Here is a 20,223-nt window from a genome sequence, read left to right on the forward strand (position 1 = left end):
AAAAGAAAGGAGCAAAAAGTGTCCAAATACTCAGAGTTGTAAGACTGATGGCATATCGAACAAGTAAAACACCAAGTCGCAGATCTTCTCAAAAACCACTTATTCCATCCCCTTCCTTTCAATAAATAAATAAAATTTATCACTAATACGATATCCTGAATTAACTTAAAATCGACTTTCAGTAGACAAAGTAGTTAAAACTGAAGCTGAAAAGCTCTGTTTATCTAAGAAAACTATATGTACACACAAGCACAGTTGAAAGTCCATCTAAAATAAATTGCAGACAGTGGTGTCACCCATTAATAACACCAATTTTGTGTGGTGGAAGAACATAGATTCTGAGCAGAAGCCATCATCAAAATCTAATTTAGAGACATAAATGCTACCTAGCGTGTTGTGTCGTGGGTATTGTAGTAAATGCCTTACTTGGTCATACACTCAAAAAATTTCCAACAAGCTATAAGTAAAAGTTCTCCATGCTTTGATTGATGCATATATTTGACTTTGCTTCCAACAACAAAGAAACAGCTATTAAACATAACGGCCGACGTATGTATAGCCCTATCATTTCAGTTTGACTATCGGTCATGCTATGCCATCATCTAAAATGAGATATAAACATATTATGAAAGCATTGGAAAAAAAATCAGCACTTCATAAATAATCTAATGAGTATGTGGTTTTGTTTTAAAATTGGTACTTATAAATGTTTTCTATTTTATATATATTAATTAAATAAAATAAAAAGAAAATGTTGATTTAAAACAATAATCTTATACCAACCGATATAAGTTAACCAAAACACACCAAGAATGGAATTTGAACAATCTAATATCAGTTTGAAACCAAAACAGAATGTTGTTTATATTGAAGTCAAAGAAAGCCTTTAATTTATTGTTGATAGGAACCTCTATTTATAGAAATAAAACGAGTTACTAATTCAAAAATACTATTTCAAAATAATTTAAATCCAAGATAATGATAATAACAAATTTATTCAAATCTAAGACTACGCCTATGGGATTTCGAATTTCAGAGAAGAAAAAGGAATGGGGTTCATTTTGTCTAAAACGTATGAAACAAGTCCCCTGCCTGGTATCATACACGGGCTACAGAGCAAATGCAAATATGTTTCATACATTTACAACATATAGATTACAGATCAAAATTCTATCAAAACCAGGCAGTAAATCAACAAATGTGCGGACTACTACTTTGTATATTTGAAACTAACTTGAATCAAGTAGCGCATCCTTATCTGGTCGACATTGTAGACTACATATTCATTGTATAATAAAGCACCCTGCAAAGGAAATTCCAAATGCATATAGCAAACATAAGATATTTTATTAGTTTCAGAAAAAATGATTGATTTCCATGAATAAATTTCTTAATCTTACCTTCCGTTTTTGCTCCTTTGGTTTTCCTAGGGGAACTACAACACCATCATCAAGTGACTGGGCTTCAGAGGGATCCGGTGCAGTTGCACCAACACCCTTTGTGCTGCAATACAGAATCAATGTCATATTAACATGTTTTAAAAAGAGAAGGACAGAACTAATGTCGATGTTGCTCACAAATGGTACAATATAAACAGGAGACTCTAAATGGCATGACGCAGGAAAAAGCTCCTCATGGTTTTTAGTTGTGCATTTGGAAAGTCCTAAGTTATTAGAAACACATATATGCCAGTTATTTATAAGCAATTTGTTTAGTTAAAATTTACAAACCTCAACTTCCCATCCGGCAGCTTATCAGCATCGCTTTTAGCTTGTAGAAGCTCAGCCATGTCTCCCAGGGCAACCTAAAAAGAGATATATGTCTTATGAGATACTAAGCCAAAGGAATGATTATAATACACAGAAGGACAAGGGAAAGCAGACATGCAGAAACAGGTAGCAAGCAGTCAATTTCTGATTTCCAAGAAAATTCAAATGCACAGCATCAAAATAATGAGATCATGATAGGAAACTAATTTTCGCTGAGTGAAAATTAATCAGTTTGAACCACTGATACAAAGAGTATCTGGTTAACTAGTCGCTGTGATAAGGAAATACTCGGATTGTAATTTCTGATAAAAATGCATAAACTTGACACAATAATTTAACACGGTTTATGGTGGAAGCATCATTATATTCCAGGTTATTACCAAAAATATCATTTGAACTGATTGAAGAACTACCTCACATAGAAGCAACACCCCAGTTGTGAAGGCAGAATTAGTATAGCAATAATTTGCACTTTTGGAGAACATATCAGCAAAGTAAACCCCCTTCCCAAACATGTAACCCGTGGCAGGCGCTTCAGGTGGAGCAATGCGCAAACCTGATGGATGATAAGTACAAGATACAGTTAGATGTGGTTATTGACAAACACATTCCACATCCCACTCAAACATCCTGGACAACATGCAAAACGACAGAGAAAAGGAAGGACCTTGATACAGAATGCCAATCCCAAGATCCAGAAACAGGAGAAAATAGGAAACACATGCTACCCACAAATCTCCATACATAACTACATTTAGAAACAAAAGAGAAAAGGATAGACCTTGGGACAGAATGCCAGTCCAGTTAGTAAGCCGAGAACCATGCCACAACAGCATTCTATTTTTTGTTCCAGAAAACTGCTCAGGTAAGAAACCATAAAGTTAGACCAATACTAATCACTTGGTAGAACGGACATTCTACAGGTAACTTGGAAATAATATTTCATGAGAAGCACCTTTTCAAAGCGTTCACTTTCACCGTCTCTTGTCACCGCGAATATTTGAACAACATCAACTGTATAATTTGAATGTGTCTGAGCATGAGTATTCTGAATATACTTTACAATCTGATCCGGGGAAGAAAAAAGAACAGAGAAAATGTAAACAAGCTAGTTTCCAAAATGCATTGCTAAACTATTCTGCAAATTTAATTTTTTTTCAAAATTGGAAGAGGGCCCCAAAAAGAAAGCAGATAGTTACAAATTGCTTAAGTTTTATTTTGAATTCAAATTTCTAGTGCTACAAAGATGAACAAATACCATAGCGAACTCCTCAGTATCATTGTCAAGAGGAAACAGCTCACAGTGAAGCTGTTGGTACCGATAATATAAAGGATCTTCCTAAACATTCCGCACAAAATTAAGTTAGAGAAAAATTTTAGAGCATACATAACCTAATGAGAAAGAACAGGAAAAACATAAACATCTCAACAATATTTGTGTATGTATGCATATATGGACACATCAGTATAACAAAAGAAATTAGAGATAGAAGAAATTTGGGTGCTAAAATTAACTAATACCCAAATTAAGCTCACTATAATACAACGATTGTATAAATTTTTTAGCAGTTGGCTAAAAAAAAAACTACAACAGTTCAAATGTTGATAGAACATAGTTGTAGCCTGCAGGCCATATGGTTTACAGGACATACAAATACAGCACTCATAAATGAAAAATAAGCTCTACAACAAACTCAACTTTATCCACTATTTATGTACGATGCATATGAAGAAAACAATATTGTCAATTGGCTAGCAAAATACAATTATGTCCTGCATGCAATGCTTGTTAGGCATGCAAAAACTTTTAGTAGTTTAAAACTCAACTTACGGTTCAGCTTATTTAAAGGGTTCACTGAAATGGGAGATTTAAAAAGGGGGAATAATGTAGAAAAGAGCATCACAGAACAGGAGTAAAATACCTCCATCGTAATGTCATCCATTAATAATTTTGATGCGACCTCTATTTCTCCCAGGGCTTCAACCTTCAATTACATAAGAGGAACTGAGATTGCCCTTATTGAAGGAAACAACTAAAAAAGTTGGCACAAACTTGTAAAAATGCTCAGGTATGAAAACAATACTTGATGTTACTAAAAGCTGCAAGGGCAAATAGTTAAAACAATAGAGGGTAGTTAGGTATATATCACCATTTCCAACTTCTTTTTCAACTTCTGAGGTGTGTCGATGACAAAATCACCTGCCACATATAGTTCTGTGTCAGTTGTAATATTGTTATTGGGTATGGTTAGAGGAGGAGATGAAGAAGAAGACTCACGCATTTTTCTAAATCCAAAATCATGTGGAATCACGGTGTAAAATTCCCTGTAATTAAAAAGAAAAAAACGAATGATATTCACATTTCAACATGAAGAGTTCACGGAAAATAAACATAAACCCAATATCATAAAGCATTTACTATTATGCATATCTAACAAAAGTTGGATAAAACTTAAAGTTCTTACGAACTTAATTGCTCAAGCTTGCTCCTGTTTGACTGGTCAATCACATCAGCAATTTTCTTTAAGACATCATACCCCTGAACATATCCAAGCATAATTAATATTTTATTTTCAATAAAAAAAGATACTAATTAACAAATGTAATGCCAATGTTGTAGTTACTGCAGGCTTAAGAAAACAAGCATGCAGAAGCACTGTGAAACAAAGACATCTGCAATAAGATCGATATCAAGAAACCATCGTAAGACAAAGCATAGCAGGAAGTTCGGGACCATAATGGATGGAAAAGGGGTACTCAACTCCAAACGTAGATTAAGGGGCAGATTAAAGAAGTAATCTGAACGCTCAAAAAGTTCAAAGCTGCCTACACTCAGTGACACAATGACCGGACCAGACCGTCAATATTTAAAATTAGTTTAGAAAGGTATACCTAGCATGTAAATAATCACCAAAGTGGAATACTTTTTTACCTTCTGAAGTCTCTTATATTTTCTAACCACAAAAGATTTCAAAAAGAAATGTTTTGTGCATGTCTTGAAAAATCACCTTTAAAATTGTGGATTTGCTTAGCTTACCAAGAGGCAACTTGTCAGCATTGTATCCTAAAGACAACCACAACATTTATAGGAAATATTAGCAGGCAAGAATATAAATAAAAAGGATTTTACAAGGCTTTAGAAAACCAAATGAAGCAAACATGGCTTAAAAATTGAACCAGACATCTCTCATGTATATAAATAGTTCAGGTAACAATTGTAAGCTAACTAACCTATTTCCATCATTTGTTGCTTCATCATGCTGATATTGCATATAATAGAGATAAACTTAGCAACACGTTGTTCAAGCTTTGTCTCCCGCAATTGAGCACCAATGGAAGAGTTAGCCTTTCTTTTGACCTGAATATAATAATTAAGAAGTCAGAAGAAATTCAACAGGCAATTAAAGCTCCAAGACTAGCATAGATTATATGATGCTCCTTCTCTCCCATTCTTCTCATTTCCTTAAACATGATTTTAGGCAAGCAAATATTGTGCTTGGGAGAAGGTAGAGGAGCCAGTAAGTCATCTGTTTATGTGTTAAAATAACTCACATCAGATTCCTTTTCTTTTTCATCATAGTCCATCTCCAGCAAGGTGTAGCACTTTGGGTGACAAACAAAGTCTTTTCTGTTGTACCAATAGTTTTTGGTCTTGTTAAAGAACTTGGTTTGAAACTCATCAATTGCGGCTTGTCGTGAAGTAAAGGGGCCATGTAACTTAATTTGACCCTTCACACCAACTCTACCCCATCTGTTATGAACCATGTATGTCTTCGAGTCATCAGATTCTGTGAGAAAATAATAAGGAAATCATTATCAAAGTAGAACTAGCAAATATCCCACCCCAAAAACTCCCCAAAAAGGAAGTGCATAGGTCTATACAAATGAAATTGGAAGAGAAAGATACTTAAAGCAATAAATTTGAAAACCAGTGGGGATAAAACGCATAACATTATAACGAAGAACTAACCTAGAAGCTGGATCACAAAGAATTTGTTATTGTTTTGCCCAACATTCGTCTGATTTAACATGGCATCATAGATATCATCACCCTGAATCACAGAAATTAAAATATTAATTCTTCTGTTCTGTAAATGTATATTCTAACAAAGAATATAGCAGGCAGGCAAAATATTTTTCAAAATGACAGGCTCAAAAAATGGAATTCAAACAGCAAAGACTAGCCTTTTGTAGAACATGATAATGAGCCTTTATGTCATCTGGGATCCCTTGATCCAGAACAGCCACCCCTTTCTTTGTGGCCGTAACGATTTTCTCCTCCTTGCTACTTTCCTTCTCTTCTTCTTCTTCTTCTTCTTCTTCCTCTTCTTCTTCTTCTTCTTTAACTACCCACGCAACAAATAAAGAAACCCCTTTCAGTCTTTCATAAATGGAACTAACCAACAAAATGAACCAATAAAACCGAAAATCATCTTACCAGGAAGAGGATTCTTGTCGGCATCTTCACAAAGCCTCTCGGGAAGTTCCTTTTTGGAGCCAACAGTGGAAAGACGTCGAAGAGTAGCTTGTTCGCGTAATTGCTTGACATTCATTTGTCGAAACTCCTCAACGGCATTGACTTTGTCCGAATCCTCGTTATTACAGACATCCGATTCCCTCCCTCTTTTTCTCTTGTTATTTCCGATTGCATTATAAGCCTTGCCTCCATTTTCCTCTTCTTTCTTCCTCTCCTTGAGCAAAGCATCCTCCAGTCTCAGCACCTGTTATAAACAGCTCATATCAATTAAAATGAACAAAGAACAAAGGGGCAGATAAAAAGAGTAAAAAGTAGATTGGGCAACCAGTAAGGGCTTGGTCCCGATTGTGTCAAGCCCACGCTGGGCGAGTTCGTCTCGGAGCTGGCCTACTTTCAGCTTCCTTGCCATGTTCTTCGATGAGCAAAGTGCGGGAGAAATCGTTTGAGAATGTGAGAAGGAAATGGAGGGATACACTTTAATACGGTGACAAATGTGCTTCAAAACGCTGTCGTTTTAGAACCTTTCCCACCACGATATCGCCATTGGCGCCTCTTCTGGAATTGTTTCACTTAATTAAAAAAACCAATAATTCCCTGCCCACTACTGACTTCGTCCTCGTTCGCGTTAAGAGTAAAACCGTGCCAAGCACTCCTTCCAAATATAGGGCCGATTCCTGTGTGCCCATAAGAGAAAGCCCGTTGGGACTTGCTGCAAATTACCGGAAGACTAATTAGAGTTGAAGAAAGGCCCTTGAACTTACTCATGATTTTAAGACTTTTAGCTCCATTTGGATCAACATGCTTTTGGTTTCTACGAGTTTTTTATTAAGTAGCTCATTCGTTTTTGGCATACTAATCAATTTAACCCTCCAATGTTTATACATTCTATCAATTTGGTCCTAATTCTTAAAAATTAACAAATTTAACCCTCAACTTTACGCATTCTGTTAATTTAATCTTGGTTATTAAAATTAAAAATTCAAAAACTTTAAAAATAAAAAAATTTAAAAGTTTATTTTTCGATAAAATACATATAAAATTATAAAAATACATAAATATATATAAATGAATACTTATTTTTCTCTTTTTCTAACATGAAATTTATTGATTGATATCTAAACACACTCACAAACAATACTTAAATCAGTTCCAAGCTTTTCATTTTTTTCTAGTTTTATTTTATAAATAATAACTTATTTATTATACCGATAGCTTAATTCCTTAGTCTTCGTTGACTTTACCAAACGCTAGGCATTGCCTTCGCCCACAACTATCGGCACCAATAACCCTTACTCCAAACTCTTCAATTTTCACATTCTTCATCATTGTGCCACTAAAAAAAATGAATCAATTGTGGAGCTACCAACATGACCTTCCACCTATTGGGTTTCCAATATCTCATCCTCGCCTACAAATGTGGCACGAAGGGCGCAATCCTTAAAATTGGAAAATTGTTTTGCTTACCCTTTAAAATTTATAAATTAATAATGATAAAATTGACTTTGTCTCCCAAAGTGATAAAGTTTTAATTTAGTTTTTTAAAAATTATAAATATATTATATATCTAATACAATAATGAAATTGCATTTTAACTCTTATCAAAATTTATAACTTAATTCTACCTCCCTCCCAAAAGATTTTCTTTTTCTTCGGCCTTTCTCACCTATTCTTCTCCAATCACACCCGTCTTCAAGCACAACCTCAAACACAACAAACTCGTTTTAGGCAACAACCTAAAGCATAGTGGTTGTTAATGTTAAAGAAGAAGACAGAAACTTTGAATTTGCTTAAGTCTTCTTCATGGTTCCTTTCCCCAAGTTGTTTTATTTTTAATATTATTATTTTAATAAATAAATGTCATATTATAAAACGAGAAAAATCTATATTTATATAATCTTGTATATATTTTATAAAAAAAATAACTTTTAATTAATTTTTAATATTTAAGAATTGAGACTAGATTGATAGAGCATGTAAAGTTAAAGGTTAAATTTTTGAATTTTTAGAATTAAAACTAATTTGATATAATTTATAAATTTTGGAGAGTTAAATTTGTTATTATGTTAATAAAAAAGGTCATGCCAACATTCCGTTAATGATTTAATGAAAAAGTGACCAAAATTTTAAATTTAAGTGACCGAAATTTCTTACAACCCGTTAAATGTGATGACAAAAGTTTGATAAAAGTCAAGGATGATATTAATGAAACATTAGATTCTGGATTTAAGCCTACAAGTGGGTGAATCATGTAGAGACAACAACTATGGAAATATTTAATGATTGGAGGGTTACTTGATGAAGATTAAGGAGGTGAAATAATGAAAATTTTAGTTGAATTTCGTGTTAGAATTTTTAATAAATGTATGGAATGAGTTTAATCATCTATGTACAAACTATATTTTTGTAAATATTTTAGTTTTACTTGTAGTGATATGTATATTTATTTGTATGAGATATTTTATGTTTTTAACTCTAGTAATAATAATAATGAGATATTATGTTAATTCAATTTGACATATATAATTTTAAATGTAAGAGTTCAAGTAGCAAATCTATTAGGATACACTAAAATGATAGAATATTAATGTTGTGTCTAGTTGAATTATACTATACAGGCAACCATAATGTTGATTATGGCTTTAGACAATAGTATCTACCTGTACTTAACAAAATGTTACAATCAAAACTCCTAAACTTCGAGTTAAGATTAAATCTCATACTGATAACAGATTAACGATATTTAGAAAGGAGTGGTCAATTGTACAAGACATGATGTATGGTACACCAATGACTTTGGATGGGATAGCATAAGGAAAGTGACGACAATTGAGCAAGGAATTTGGGGTTAATTCCTTATAGATGAATTTATAAATTATGGCTATATATGAATTTTGTATTTATAACAAATTTAAGCATATTTTAACTTAAAATAAAATCATCACATTTGTGCTTCATCCTCTTTCTTAAAGAAAAAATAGTTACGATAAAATGTTACAAAAGTGATAGTTACAAATGAAATGAAAATAAAATAAAATTTGAAGTCAAAATGGAACGACAAAACTTGAAATAATATTTAACTTAGATTAATTAAAATTGAATATCACGAGAAATTAAATAAATCATGATATTGATTTTGAAATCAATTTTATTTCAAATAAAATAAGTTATTTAGCATATTAACACATGCATTTGATTTATTTGGGACTATTAGAGTGGGATTCACTTTTTGAGAATATAAGTCGAAACAATAATAAGAATATTTCTAGCTGAACATCTTTCACAATTCTTAGAGAGATAATTCACTAATAGATTGAGAGATAAGTAATCTGCCTCATCCACATTCAAATTATGAATGTTTTGAATCCATATTATGCAAAGAGACATTGCTTTTGCTAGTTTGAATTGAAGGGTGATATAAAATCAATCTATTTCTAACATCATATCCATAATTAATGCATTGATGGGCGTCGAAACCACAAAATATAAATTCCTACAACAAATATAACAATAAATTGAAATATAGAGTAGTAGAGTTGAATCCATAGGGACTAGTTATCTAATTTTTCCTTTTCTTGTGACCAGATTCGTTGTCGCGACCACAATCGTGCCCACGACTTGTGCATAGTTGTAACAGCCTATTTTCAGTGAAACCAGAATAGTGGTTTCGGGACCACAAATTCGAATCCGAAAAGAAAATTATTTTAATATTATTTCATAGTATGAATTATAATAGGAAAATCGTATGAAAATTTTGTTAAGAAAATTTTACCGATTACATGTCAATTTGATAAAAGGACAAAATTGCATGAAATGCAAAAGTTGGGTTCTAGTAGCTATAAGTATCAAATAGCTATGGAATTTAAAGTTTGAGGTCCTTATATGGAAAATAGACCATTAAGAGATGTTAGTACATAAGGATGATGATTCATCCATGGAAATTTAATTAAAGAAAAGGATGAAATTGGAAATAAAATATATTAAAAGGTGATAAATGATTAAATAAAGAAAATATCATCATTTATCATCATCTTTCCCAAATTTTTTTATGGAAACCCTAGCTAAGAGAAAAGAGCTCAAGCAAGCTTTCTTGGCTTAATTAGGTATGAATTCTTATCTCGTTTTTAGTAATTTTTATGTTTTCGTGATTGTAATAAAATAATTAAGCGATTTTGGGGATTAATTTGCAAAGTTATCAAAGTTATGGGATTTTTCCATGGATGAATGTAGTTGAATTATGAAGTTTTATGGTAGAAAATGAAAGGTTGTTGATATATAAACAACTTTTGTTAAATGAATTTTGATGAAAATGTGATTTAGGGACTAAATTGTAAAAATATAAAATTCATGGAAAAATTCTAATTTTTGTGAAATACATGGGCTGCTATTGATACATGCAAAATTCGGCTGGGCTTGGAATAAGGATTAAATTGCATGAATTTCATTTTCCGAGCTTAGAGACGAAATCGTCATTAATTAAAAGTATAAGGGAAAAACAACAATTCTACCTAAGATGTGACTTGGATTGAATTGAATGTAAATTGTATTAAATTGATGTTAAACTTACTTGTATAGATCTGGATAGATCAAAACTGAAGTTATATCGTGGAAAAAAAAGTATTGGATTAGTAGTTTACAAGTTACGAACAATTGTCGAGGTAAGTTCGTGTAACTTAATTGTGTATATTTATATTCTTATATTTAGTGTTGAATATGTAAATTGTGTACATATAATATATGCGTATGTAATTGATCTCATAACTGAAAATCCCTGATAAATAAATAAATCCCGTTTGGATAATGAGATTCGATGGATACAGGGTTCTGTTTCCCGAAATGGTAGTGTTCCTACATATGTTGCAGACGTTTCGTAGCTCGAAAGAGCGTCCCGTTACAAGCCTTCTCAAGCTTCCCGTTATAGTGTTCTTACGAGCTTCCCGTTAAATGCTCTTCGGAGCATCCCAATTGATTGTGACCCTACATGTGTTGTGGGCACACCGCAGCTCTTATGAGCGTCCCGTTATATGGATTTTCGTGAGCTTCCCGATTAAAGGTTCTTTGTGAGCTTCCCGTTAGTGCTTGCTTGAACTTCCCGTTAATTACTCTTCGGAACTACCTGTTAATTGCTTTTTGGAGCTACCCATTATAGGCTCTTTTTGAGCTTCCTGTTATATTGTCTGGATAAGCTTCCAATTACAAGGCTCAATAAGCTTCCCATTATAGTGCTTGAGAGAGAGCTTTTTGTTTAAGTGCTCATAAAAGCACTCTCGGATAAGAATTGACGGATTTATAGTATTGTACACTTCAGGTGTACTACCCAAGTATCAATCAAGACTTCAAATGATTCAACGAGTGAAATTCTAACATGAAAACATGTGAAATCAAAATGAAACTATTATCTGTATATGCATGGAATACTTGGAAACTCGATACCTGATAAGCTCATCCTTATTCTTGTTATTCACATGAAATACATGACTAACATGTTTGTTGAGGTTATATGTGTTAGGCTAATTGCCAAAATGCTTTGGATGTATTATGCATGTTTATTGTACGAGTAGATGAATGGTAAGATAATTTCCCGTTATGCGAACTTACAAAGCATTAAGTGCTTACTCAATTGTATTTCCTCTATTTTATAATACTCGAAAGTTCGTCGGGTTGGAAGCTTGGCGGAGATCACTCACACTATCCACCGGCCCATTTTGGTACAATTATGAAACTAATTTTTGTAATAATGGCATGTATAGGTCAACTTGGCCATTGTTGGCATTTTAAATATTTTTTGTTGTAACTAGCCATTGGTATGGCTTGTATTTGGTATATTTTGAAATGTGTGTATATATGTGGCCATAACATGTTTGATGTGTGAAATTGAAATGGTTTAATGATGGTAAGCATATGGATGAATGGATGGAGATAGCATAATTGATAAAGCATGCATATATGTATATTTGATCAATTAGGTAATATTGAGTATAGGAATACATGTGATGAAATATCATGCATAAGACTTGGTTTTGGCTTGGTTTAAATGTCTTGAATTCGTTGGGTGGAAGGTGAAATTAGGTGAGGAATAAAGCTTAGAAATGACCTTATTTTGTCCATATGGGCAGAGACACGGGCGTGTGTCTCAGCGCCCGTGTCTCTTCCGTGTGTGACACACAGCCTAGCACATGGGCATGTGTTCTGGTCGTGTGTCCCCTGCATCTAAAAAATTCAAAACAGAATGCTCAGGAATTTTCACATTGCTTGGCACACAGGCGTATGGCTTAGCCGTGTGACCCCTGCACTTAAATGTTTTGTAAGTCAGAGAGTTGCACGGGCTGGGGACATGACCGTGTGCCCTACTCCAAATACCACACGGGCTTGTGTCCCCTACACCTTGGAAAATTTTGAAATTTCGCGAAAAATTCTCTGAGTTTCCGATTAAATCCCGATTCAATTCTAAAGTGAAATTTGAGCCTCAATGACTCTCATAAGGGACTTTATGAATAATATACGACATAAATGTTAAATAATAATATGGAATGTTTGTATTTAAATCTGTTTATTTCGGTAATACTCCATAAGCCTGTTTCGACGATGGATACGGGTTAAGGGTGTTACAGTAGTAATGCTAAAAAAAATAAAAAAATGGGGGGCTTAAATTGATTAAAATAATAAAAAAAAGGAAATGTGAAGTGTAATAAAATAAAAATAGATTCAAAAATACAAAAATAAATTTAAGAAAATAAATAAATGGATAAATAAAATATTTTTTTAAGCTTAGCTTTAGCCTTAGTATACTCCAATCTTGAATCGATCCTTGAAATAGATTTTTCCTTCCGAGCAATAAGCTAATTATAACGACCAAGAACATCCTGATTGCCAAGTTTTTCTTATGTAGTTAATCCCAGTACGACCTGCAAACTATTTGTAATTGCGATACACGTGTACGCAATTTAAGATTTCGACAATCTTACGATCTGAAAAGCCCAACCCGAATCAACAACCTCAACCGCGTGGGTCGTTTAAATCCGATCTCTATCTCCCTTGACAAAATCCAACTGGCTTTTCGCACCTAGACACGCCAATTTGTTCGCGGGAATTCAAACACAGCACGGTCGATTCGTCTTCCCAACTGTACACAAATAACTCCAACCCAACGTGCGCTTTTTGAATTGAAACTGAATCAACTTTAAGGGAAGAATTTGTACTATCCTATATACCGGAGAGATAGAAAATATTGCGTTGAGAGTTTTTTTTTTTTGAGCGGGTTCGAATCTCACGATTGTTTTGTTGGAATAATTTTCAAGCTAAAGCTAAAAAAAGGTTTAGTTAATCATGAAAAGAATCGTAATAAATGGTTTAAATAGAATTATGGAAAGTGGGAAGGGAAAGGGCCTTGACAGGTAATTAAACCAAAAGTTAAAAGTAAAAGAAAAAGAATTGAAAATGGCATAATGAAAAGTGACGCAGGTAATGGAAAGAAAAAAAAAAGAAAAGAATTTATTAAAGTCCAAAGTAAAGTGTGTTTAATTAGTTGTAGACTTGTAGCTACTAGGTATTTATATATACTTTTAGTGCTAAAATTTTGCTAGATTTTTCTTAAATATTATCACTAAATAATTCTAAATATTATCACTAAATAATCCTAAATTTAAAACTTAAATTTAAACCGAATTTAAACTAATACAGAGTTGTCTTCAATCTTTATCCAGCCACTTTTAAAAAAATCTTCAACCCTTCAATCTTTATCTAATCATCTTTGATACTTCAATCTTTTAATCAAGCCCTCCTCTTTACTTTTTGTTCCAATTTAACTCTTTTTTTTGTAAGAGTTTGAATTCGGCACACCAACTTCATTCTTGATAAGAAAAATCCAAATTTAATAACATTTTATTTAATAATTAGTCAAAATTAAATATATTAAAAATACAAATTTATCTTGCTATCACGCATTCATCATAGTTAAGAAGCTCCAACTCCATATCAATATTGATGCCATCCCCTTAAAGGTTTAAACTCGTTTTAAAAAAATAGTGCAATAAAAGTAACATAGGAGTAATACATTGGATACGAATGATTGAAACAATTAATGGACTTAAAATAACCTAACACAAGAGGCCATAGACGAACAACAAAGATCTAGAAACAAGATTGAAACCCACACTTTTAACCTTACTAGATTAGAATATATTAAAATAATAAAATTCATGAAATTTTTAATAGAAAAATTATTTTATTTATTTTTAATTAATCTATTTTTGAATAATATATAAAGTAAAATACAACCGGAAATACTTTTACCCCAACAATGTATACAAGCACTGATTGTGAAGCTCCTTCATGATTAAGCTAACAATTATCTCAAACAACACTAACAATTGGAGTTTCTCTTACATATAAATATATATTATATGGATGATTACATCCAGAGGTTTGGATAAGAGACCAAATATAACCATCTTGAACTCAAGATCCACAAAAATGTATAAATAACTATCCTTATCACCTCCATCCTAATGTTACTCTGTCCAACCATCATCACCTTGTAGCGTTCAACCAATTTTAATTTCTTTTTTTACTCTTAATCTCTTTATTTTTCATCTATTTTCATTTTAGAATTTTATCCTTCATCTCTTCAATTCCAGAAAGTTGCCTTTCTCTTTAATATTTTACTATGAAAAGTTAAAATCAGAAGAAATCTCTAGGTTAAAAACTTAAAACTGCCATACTCAACTGACCGACTTAATTATAATGCTAATACCATAACCATAAATTTCCCAAAAGACCGAAAACCTAAGACATACCCTAAAGTAATTTATCATAAGGCGACGAGTACTCACCTCATTAAATGGAGGCGGCTGCGAAAGCATTGAACCGATTGCAGTCGAAGCCGCACCCACACTGTGGAGACTCGTAAAAGTTATCAATAGGGAAGTTAGCGGAGGCGATCCCTACGGAGAATTCCATCTCGTCCCCATCATGGATGACTTGGACGATGTCAAGCCAGAAGAAGAGAACCTTAACGCTCACACCTTTCAAGTTTGTGATCCTGCCTGGGGAGATCACTCCTTGTATGGTGGACTTGTAACTCAGTTCGTAGGAGTCAATTTTGAAGTTGCAGGTTCCCTGCAAATGAGCTGAAAACTCACCCGTGCCTCTATTCAATTCGTACCCACTCACGCCCTTGGGAAGGATGCCTGCTGGGAAGTCGTACTGTTGAAGAACTTGATATGCCGATAGCTTATCGTTGGCTGAAGCCAATGAAGCTGGAAGGGAGACTAGAATCAGGAAGATTACGCTTCGCAACGCCATGGCGAAGAAAGAAGTTTCTTAATGGGATTGAGTGGGGGGAAATAAAGTTAACAAAGTCAGATGTGGCTGCTGCTGAGTTAAAGTTGGTGCACCGAAATCTAATTAAAATTTATTTGAGGGAAATCGTATATATCTTTTGTCAGGATGGTCAAGGATGATGATGATCTTAATCATACACGCAACTAGTAAGAAAGACACAAAAGCCGCCAGCCACCAGATTTTTCTTCTTAGCCTTACTAAATTTGTTTACTTAAATTAAGGCCCTGAACTATAGGAATAATCAAATTTGATTGAGCCGATGCTGTTTGCGTCTATGCAAACGCATGTGCATTTACTCAGCAGAAGGTGACGTCTCAAAGAAAGATAGGGAAAACATTCAATTTGGGTGAATAAAACACTTGATGAACTTCGTTGTCATGGGGTAAAATATAAAAGCATTGCAAACTACTTCCAAAATATACTAATTAGTAGTAAATCTAATTGTAGTGATCTCCTGATGAAATTAAAGTCTACCAACTTTGTTGGCTGTTTGATTAAAATAAATGAACATATGTGGGTGAGGAAGTTAAACGAGGCCCTTTAAAATACACTGCGTGGCTGAAAAAATAGGTTGCCTTTAGGGCCCGAAAACTTGGGTTCTGGAATAAGAAAGGTCAAAGGGACAATCTTAGAGACGCAAACGTTGGGGCAAAGTTGGATGCTTTCGTTGCACATACTTGAGAGGCAAAAACCTGTGGCCGTGATCGACATTATATACACATGCATATAATTTATATGTTATGGGCTCCGATGACGGATCGGTAGCAGGCTAGCACGGTTTCTTTTTCCTTGGAATATAAAATTCAAAATTACCAAAAGACAAAAGATGGTAGAGACAACAGAAGTGAAATATAAAATATCCAAGACAAAATAGTTTTGCACCTGAATAGCCCTCAGGTCAACAGGAACTCCAAGTTTTTCGGTCATCATAGGCTTTTAGGACTTCAGATTCTATTGACTAACAAAAAGACAAAAAGCGGAAAAATACCAAGCCGATTTTATATGTTTACCTTGTATCATAGGAATATCTCCCCCTTGGAGAAGACACACTGGCACAATTTATACTGTATATTACCTAGACTCATCAGATGAGAGTACCACATCTAACATAGTCATGCTCAATATTTTTCATACATTTGAAAGACTATATCCCCATACCTATTCCAAATATATGCCGAAACATGTAATTTACGGTAAATCAAGAGTCCAGGTAGCGTACATTACAGTTCTTAATACAATATATGATTACTATCAGTATGTTGTGCAATGCCAATGATTGAAGCTTCATTCCATATCCCTCCAAAGCTTCTTTTTTATTGCTACATTACAAATGATGCCAATAAGCTCTACAACTATCATATTTCAGGTGGTGTTTTTATATTCATGCTGCCTTCCCTCTTCTGGTTCTCTTTTTTCTCCTGCAGCCACATTTAATCAATCTATCTAGCCTTTCTATTCAATTAAGCTCAGCATAAAAGCAATTTTTTTGTTGTCTTACAAACAACACAGATAGCATCATTATCAAATTTCAGCCACTCTCAAGTATAACCAATTTCTTAGCCAATCAATCTACATTGTAACACAAAGCTAACTCCCATAAAATTTATCCCAATGCACACATTTACAGACTTAAATATGTATATATGTATGCATTCAACAAATACATAACTATATGCATGCAATCAGCTATGTTCTTTGAAAGCTACTACTAGATCAAGCATTGCCCCAATACTATAGGCTGCCATCCAATAGAGAGGAAAAAATACAAGCAAAGAACCCAGCTTTTTACTTGGACATATGGTGAAATGTGCTCATGCAACTGGTAAGAAAAAATCAGTCATGGCCCAAAAAAGAATTTCATAGAACTGATAGTAAAATCAAAATGAATGATACATACAAGCAAAATTTTCAACTGACATCTATTGATTTAATACAACCAGGTAAAGAGGCAGACAACCATCTGATATCTATGAAGCAAATAAACTAGCAATATACTGGATATCAGCAATTGCAACCAACAAAGGCAACAGGCAAAAGAACATAGACATACATACACCTCCTCCAGGCCAAATTAGCTCACATCCCGGAGTCTTTTTATCAATGCATCCAAAGATTTCTTCTTTGAATTCTGCTTGGCACCCCTGCTCCCAAAGGTACCAAATAGCCGATCTGAAGGGTCCCTTAACTTCTCTGAGATTGTCATAACTTTCCTGTAGTCCAGGGCATTGTAACTCCTCTCTCTAATTACCGGATTCAGAAAATTCTCTGGATGACTGCTCAAAAGCAAATTGACCAACTGCCTTGACTCTGCAAGTGCATTTTTCAACTGATTTGCATCCCCTTCAGAAAACAGAGGCGCCAGGTTATCTGCAAAAGATTCTAACAAGCGAATATCTACATCAAGCCCTATAATAGCATTTACATTAAACCTCTTAACTAAATCCCCAAGTAAAGTATCAACAATCTTCTCTGATATGTGAGAAAGAACATCTTGTAGAACTCTTTTAAGAACTTGAGGTGGCAATATCTGTTGTGCAGTAGAAACCAGAGTCTCCAAATATATTAGGACCTCATTCACATATTCATTACCACCCTGTGAAGGTTCATCGGTCATCCAGTTCACATTCTCAATCAATGTCATGAAACCATCAACCTTTGTCTTAAGCATCCCGGAAAGCATTTCTTCTGCAGCATCGCGGGATTTGTTAAGAGGAAACTGCCTCTTACCTTTTTCTACCATTCTCAAAGGAATGCCTGAAAGCTGTGCAGCATGACGAAAGAAGAAATCACAAGCACGCTCAAAAACAGCCATATTTGCTGCAACCTGCATTGCCTGAGAAACCCCATGGACAGATGAACTAATAAGCTTCAAAAGAGCCCCATCTAAAACCTCGCTCAGAAGCCGGTCTAAATACTTCTTAACATTGTAGAAATCCAACTGCTCACCATAAGACATAAAACTAACAGAATCTTCAATAAAAGATCTCACAATCCGACAACAATCAGGCACAGTAGATGAAAATGGTGCTACATAAGGAAATGCTGGAATAATATCCGATGTTTGTATCTGGAAAGATAGAACATTCATTGAATACTCATACTCCTTCTTCATCAACATCTGCTCAAATTTATCAGCAGCCAATGCTTCTGAAATCTGCTTCCGGCAATCAGACAACAACAACTCATGGTACTTATCCCTGTGCTTACTCAAAACATCTAGCAATGCACCAACAGTGTAGCCATACCTCCGCAAAGTAACTCCTAACAAACTCACATAATCCTTAATCAGTAACAAGTGATTGGCAGTCTGCATCCTAGAAAACTGATCCTCTAAGACAGAGCACATTTTACTAACAGCAGTCTCCCACAAATTCTCAACCTCCGTTTTCGAAATTAAACCCCCTCCAGTCCTTAAAATTCGATCTTCTACTATAAAAAACCCCGCAATTTGGGCAAAAAATGTTTGATGAGACTCGAGAAACGGAGTCATAGAAGATACTTGAAAATCCGACGTTAATTGAAGCTTCCTATTCTCAAAGTAATACTGCTTAAATCGATCTTCGAGTCCCAAAGTTTGATGAATATGATAAGCTCTATAAAGAGGAGTCAAGTCAAACCCTAACACGCTGTTATTACCGTAACTATAACCTTCGTTCTCATACCCTCCAAGTCCTTCTTCTTCTTCATCATCTTCTAAAGCATAAACGCAATCTCTCAAGCTGAGTCGACTCTGTTCCTCGGCTTGCCTTTGCTTAGTTCTCAGATCCTCTGCACGTTGCCTAGCAGCTGAGGCTTGTCCGATTGCTAATTGCCCTAAATTGCGACTCACCACGCGAATCTCCACGAGCCAATCGCCGAACTCTTTGCTGATTTTTCTCTCGATATGAGATCGAATCTCTGGAATCTTGCTCTCTAGCATCTTTTTTAAAGTAGACGATGGCGTTTTGTCTTGGAAGTCGTTCTCAATCGAGTCTAAGCATTTCAAGGCCATGTAGAAACTGCCGTTTGAGAGGTGATGATTAGCTCTTGAGCAGAGCTCCATTAGCTTAATACACAAAGTCACCGATTGCAAAGCGTAGTCCACGTTCTTGGAAACATTTTGTGCTTCGACGAAGGAGTCAAGGGAAGACAAGAGGGGACCGCCAACGGACTGGAGTCTTGAGTTGGAGTCGTAGAGAGAAGATTTGAGAGAATCAACATCGGAGAGAAGAGATCGAAGATCATCGACGGCAAGGATGAAATCTTGGTAGTGAGCCTTGCAAACTTCTTCGATTTCAGATTCTTTTGAACGAGAAAAATGACGGAGGTGGTGGAGAAGGGTTTCAGGCCTACCAGAAGAGAACGCTTTGCGGACGAAAGGACCGAGGTCCTCGCCATTACAGATAGCGGAAGAAATGAGGAGTTGTTCCAGCTTTTCTCCGGAGTCTCCGGCATCGGCGGCGGCCGGCGCCATTTTGCGGCGTGGCCTCGTTGACTTCATTTCTTTTAACGGTAACGCTGATGGCGCCGTGATGATAGAAAGAGAGAAGCGGGGTTAGGCTGGAGTTGTGAATATCGAGGGTTTATGGACACAGAGGAAAGAAGGGTGATATGTTTTGTTTGATTAGTTTCCTTGTTTCTTTTTGTTTTCTTGACGAG

The 20,223-nt window shown here is 34.7% G+C and overlaps 3 protein-coding genes across 3 annotated transcripts; all 3 read right to left on the minus strand.

Moving 5' to 3' along the window:
• Window positions 1-913: 913 nt before the first annotated feature.
• Window positions 914-6,844, minus strand: LOC105803008 (poly [ADP-ribose] polymerase 2). Its single transcript, XM_012634941.2, has 18 exons — window positions 6,572-6,844; window positions 6,208-6,490; window positions 5,955-6,115; window positions 5,740-5,821; window positions 5,322-5,557; window positions 5,001-5,127; window positions 4,778-4,833; window positions 4,235-4,308; window positions 4,048-4,094; window positions 3,920-3,969; window positions 3,692-3,754; window positions 3,028-3,108; window positions 2,725-2,835; window positions 2,551-2,626; window positions 2,183-2,325; window positions 1,731-1,804; window positions 1,401-1,503; window positions 914-1,303 (listed from the first exon to the last, which is right to left on the minus strand). Exons 1-18 carry the CDS (start codon window positions 6,653-6,655, stop codon window positions 1,211-1,213), a joined length of 1,944 nt encoding a protein of 647 aa, XP_012490395.1. The 5' UTR covers window positions 6,656-6,844; the 3' UTR covers window positions 914-1,210.
• Window positions 6,845-14,223: 7,379 nt separating this feature from the next.
• LOC105803011 (hypothetical protein) lies at window positions 14,224-15,783 on the minus strand. The gene has a single exon (XM_012634944.2). The coding sequence runs from the start codon at window positions 15,544-15,546 to the stop codon at window positions 15,079-15,081; it is 468 nt and encodes a 155-aa protein (XP_012490398.1). The 5' UTR covers window positions 15,547-15,783; the 3' UTR covers window positions 14,224-15,078.
• A 632-nt stretch (window positions 15,784-16,415) lies between these two features.
• LOC105803007 (exocyst complex component SEC15B) lies at window positions 16,416-20,223 on the minus strand. The gene is made up of 2 exons (XM_012634940.2): window positions 17,636-20,223; window positions 16,416-17,003 (listed from the first exon to the last, which is right to left on the minus strand). Exon 1 carries the CDS (start codon window positions 20,063-20,065, stop codon window positions 17,657-17,659), a length of 2,409 nt encoding a protein of 802 aa, XP_012490394.1. The 5' UTR covers window positions 20,066-20,223; the 3' UTR covers window positions 16,416-17,003; window positions 17,636-17,656.

This window comes from Gossypium raimondii, chromosome 11 (assembly GCF_025698545.1).
Source record: "Gossypium raimondii isolate GPD5lz chromosome 11, ASM2569854v1, whole genome shotgun sequence".
Taxonomy (NCBI): Eukaryota; Viridiplantae; Streptophyta; class Magnoliopsida; order Malvales; family Malvaceae; genus Gossypium; species Gossypium raimondii.

Coding starts and splice junctions, on each gene's coding strand:
- LOC105803008 (XM_012634941.2), bottom strand. CDS start 6,655: ATGGCAAGGAAGCTGAAAGTAGGCCAGCTCCGAGACGAACTCGCCCAG. Junction 4,834..5,000: donor GCAACAAATGATGGAAATAG/GTTAGTTAGCTT, acceptor GGTTGTCTTTAG/GATACAATGCTGACAAGTTG. Junction 3,755..3,919: donor TGAAAAAGAAGTTGGAAATG/GTGATATATACC, acceptor ATGTAATTGAAG/GTTGAAGCCCTGGGAGAAAT.
- LOC105803011 (XM_012634944.2), bottom strand. CDS start 15,546: ATGGCGTTGCGAAGCGTAATCTTCCTGATTCTAGTCTCCCTTCCAGCT.
- LOC105803007 (XM_012634940.2), bottom strand. CDS start 20,065: ATGAAGTCAACGAGGCCACGCCGCAAAATGGCGCCGGCCGCCGCCGAT.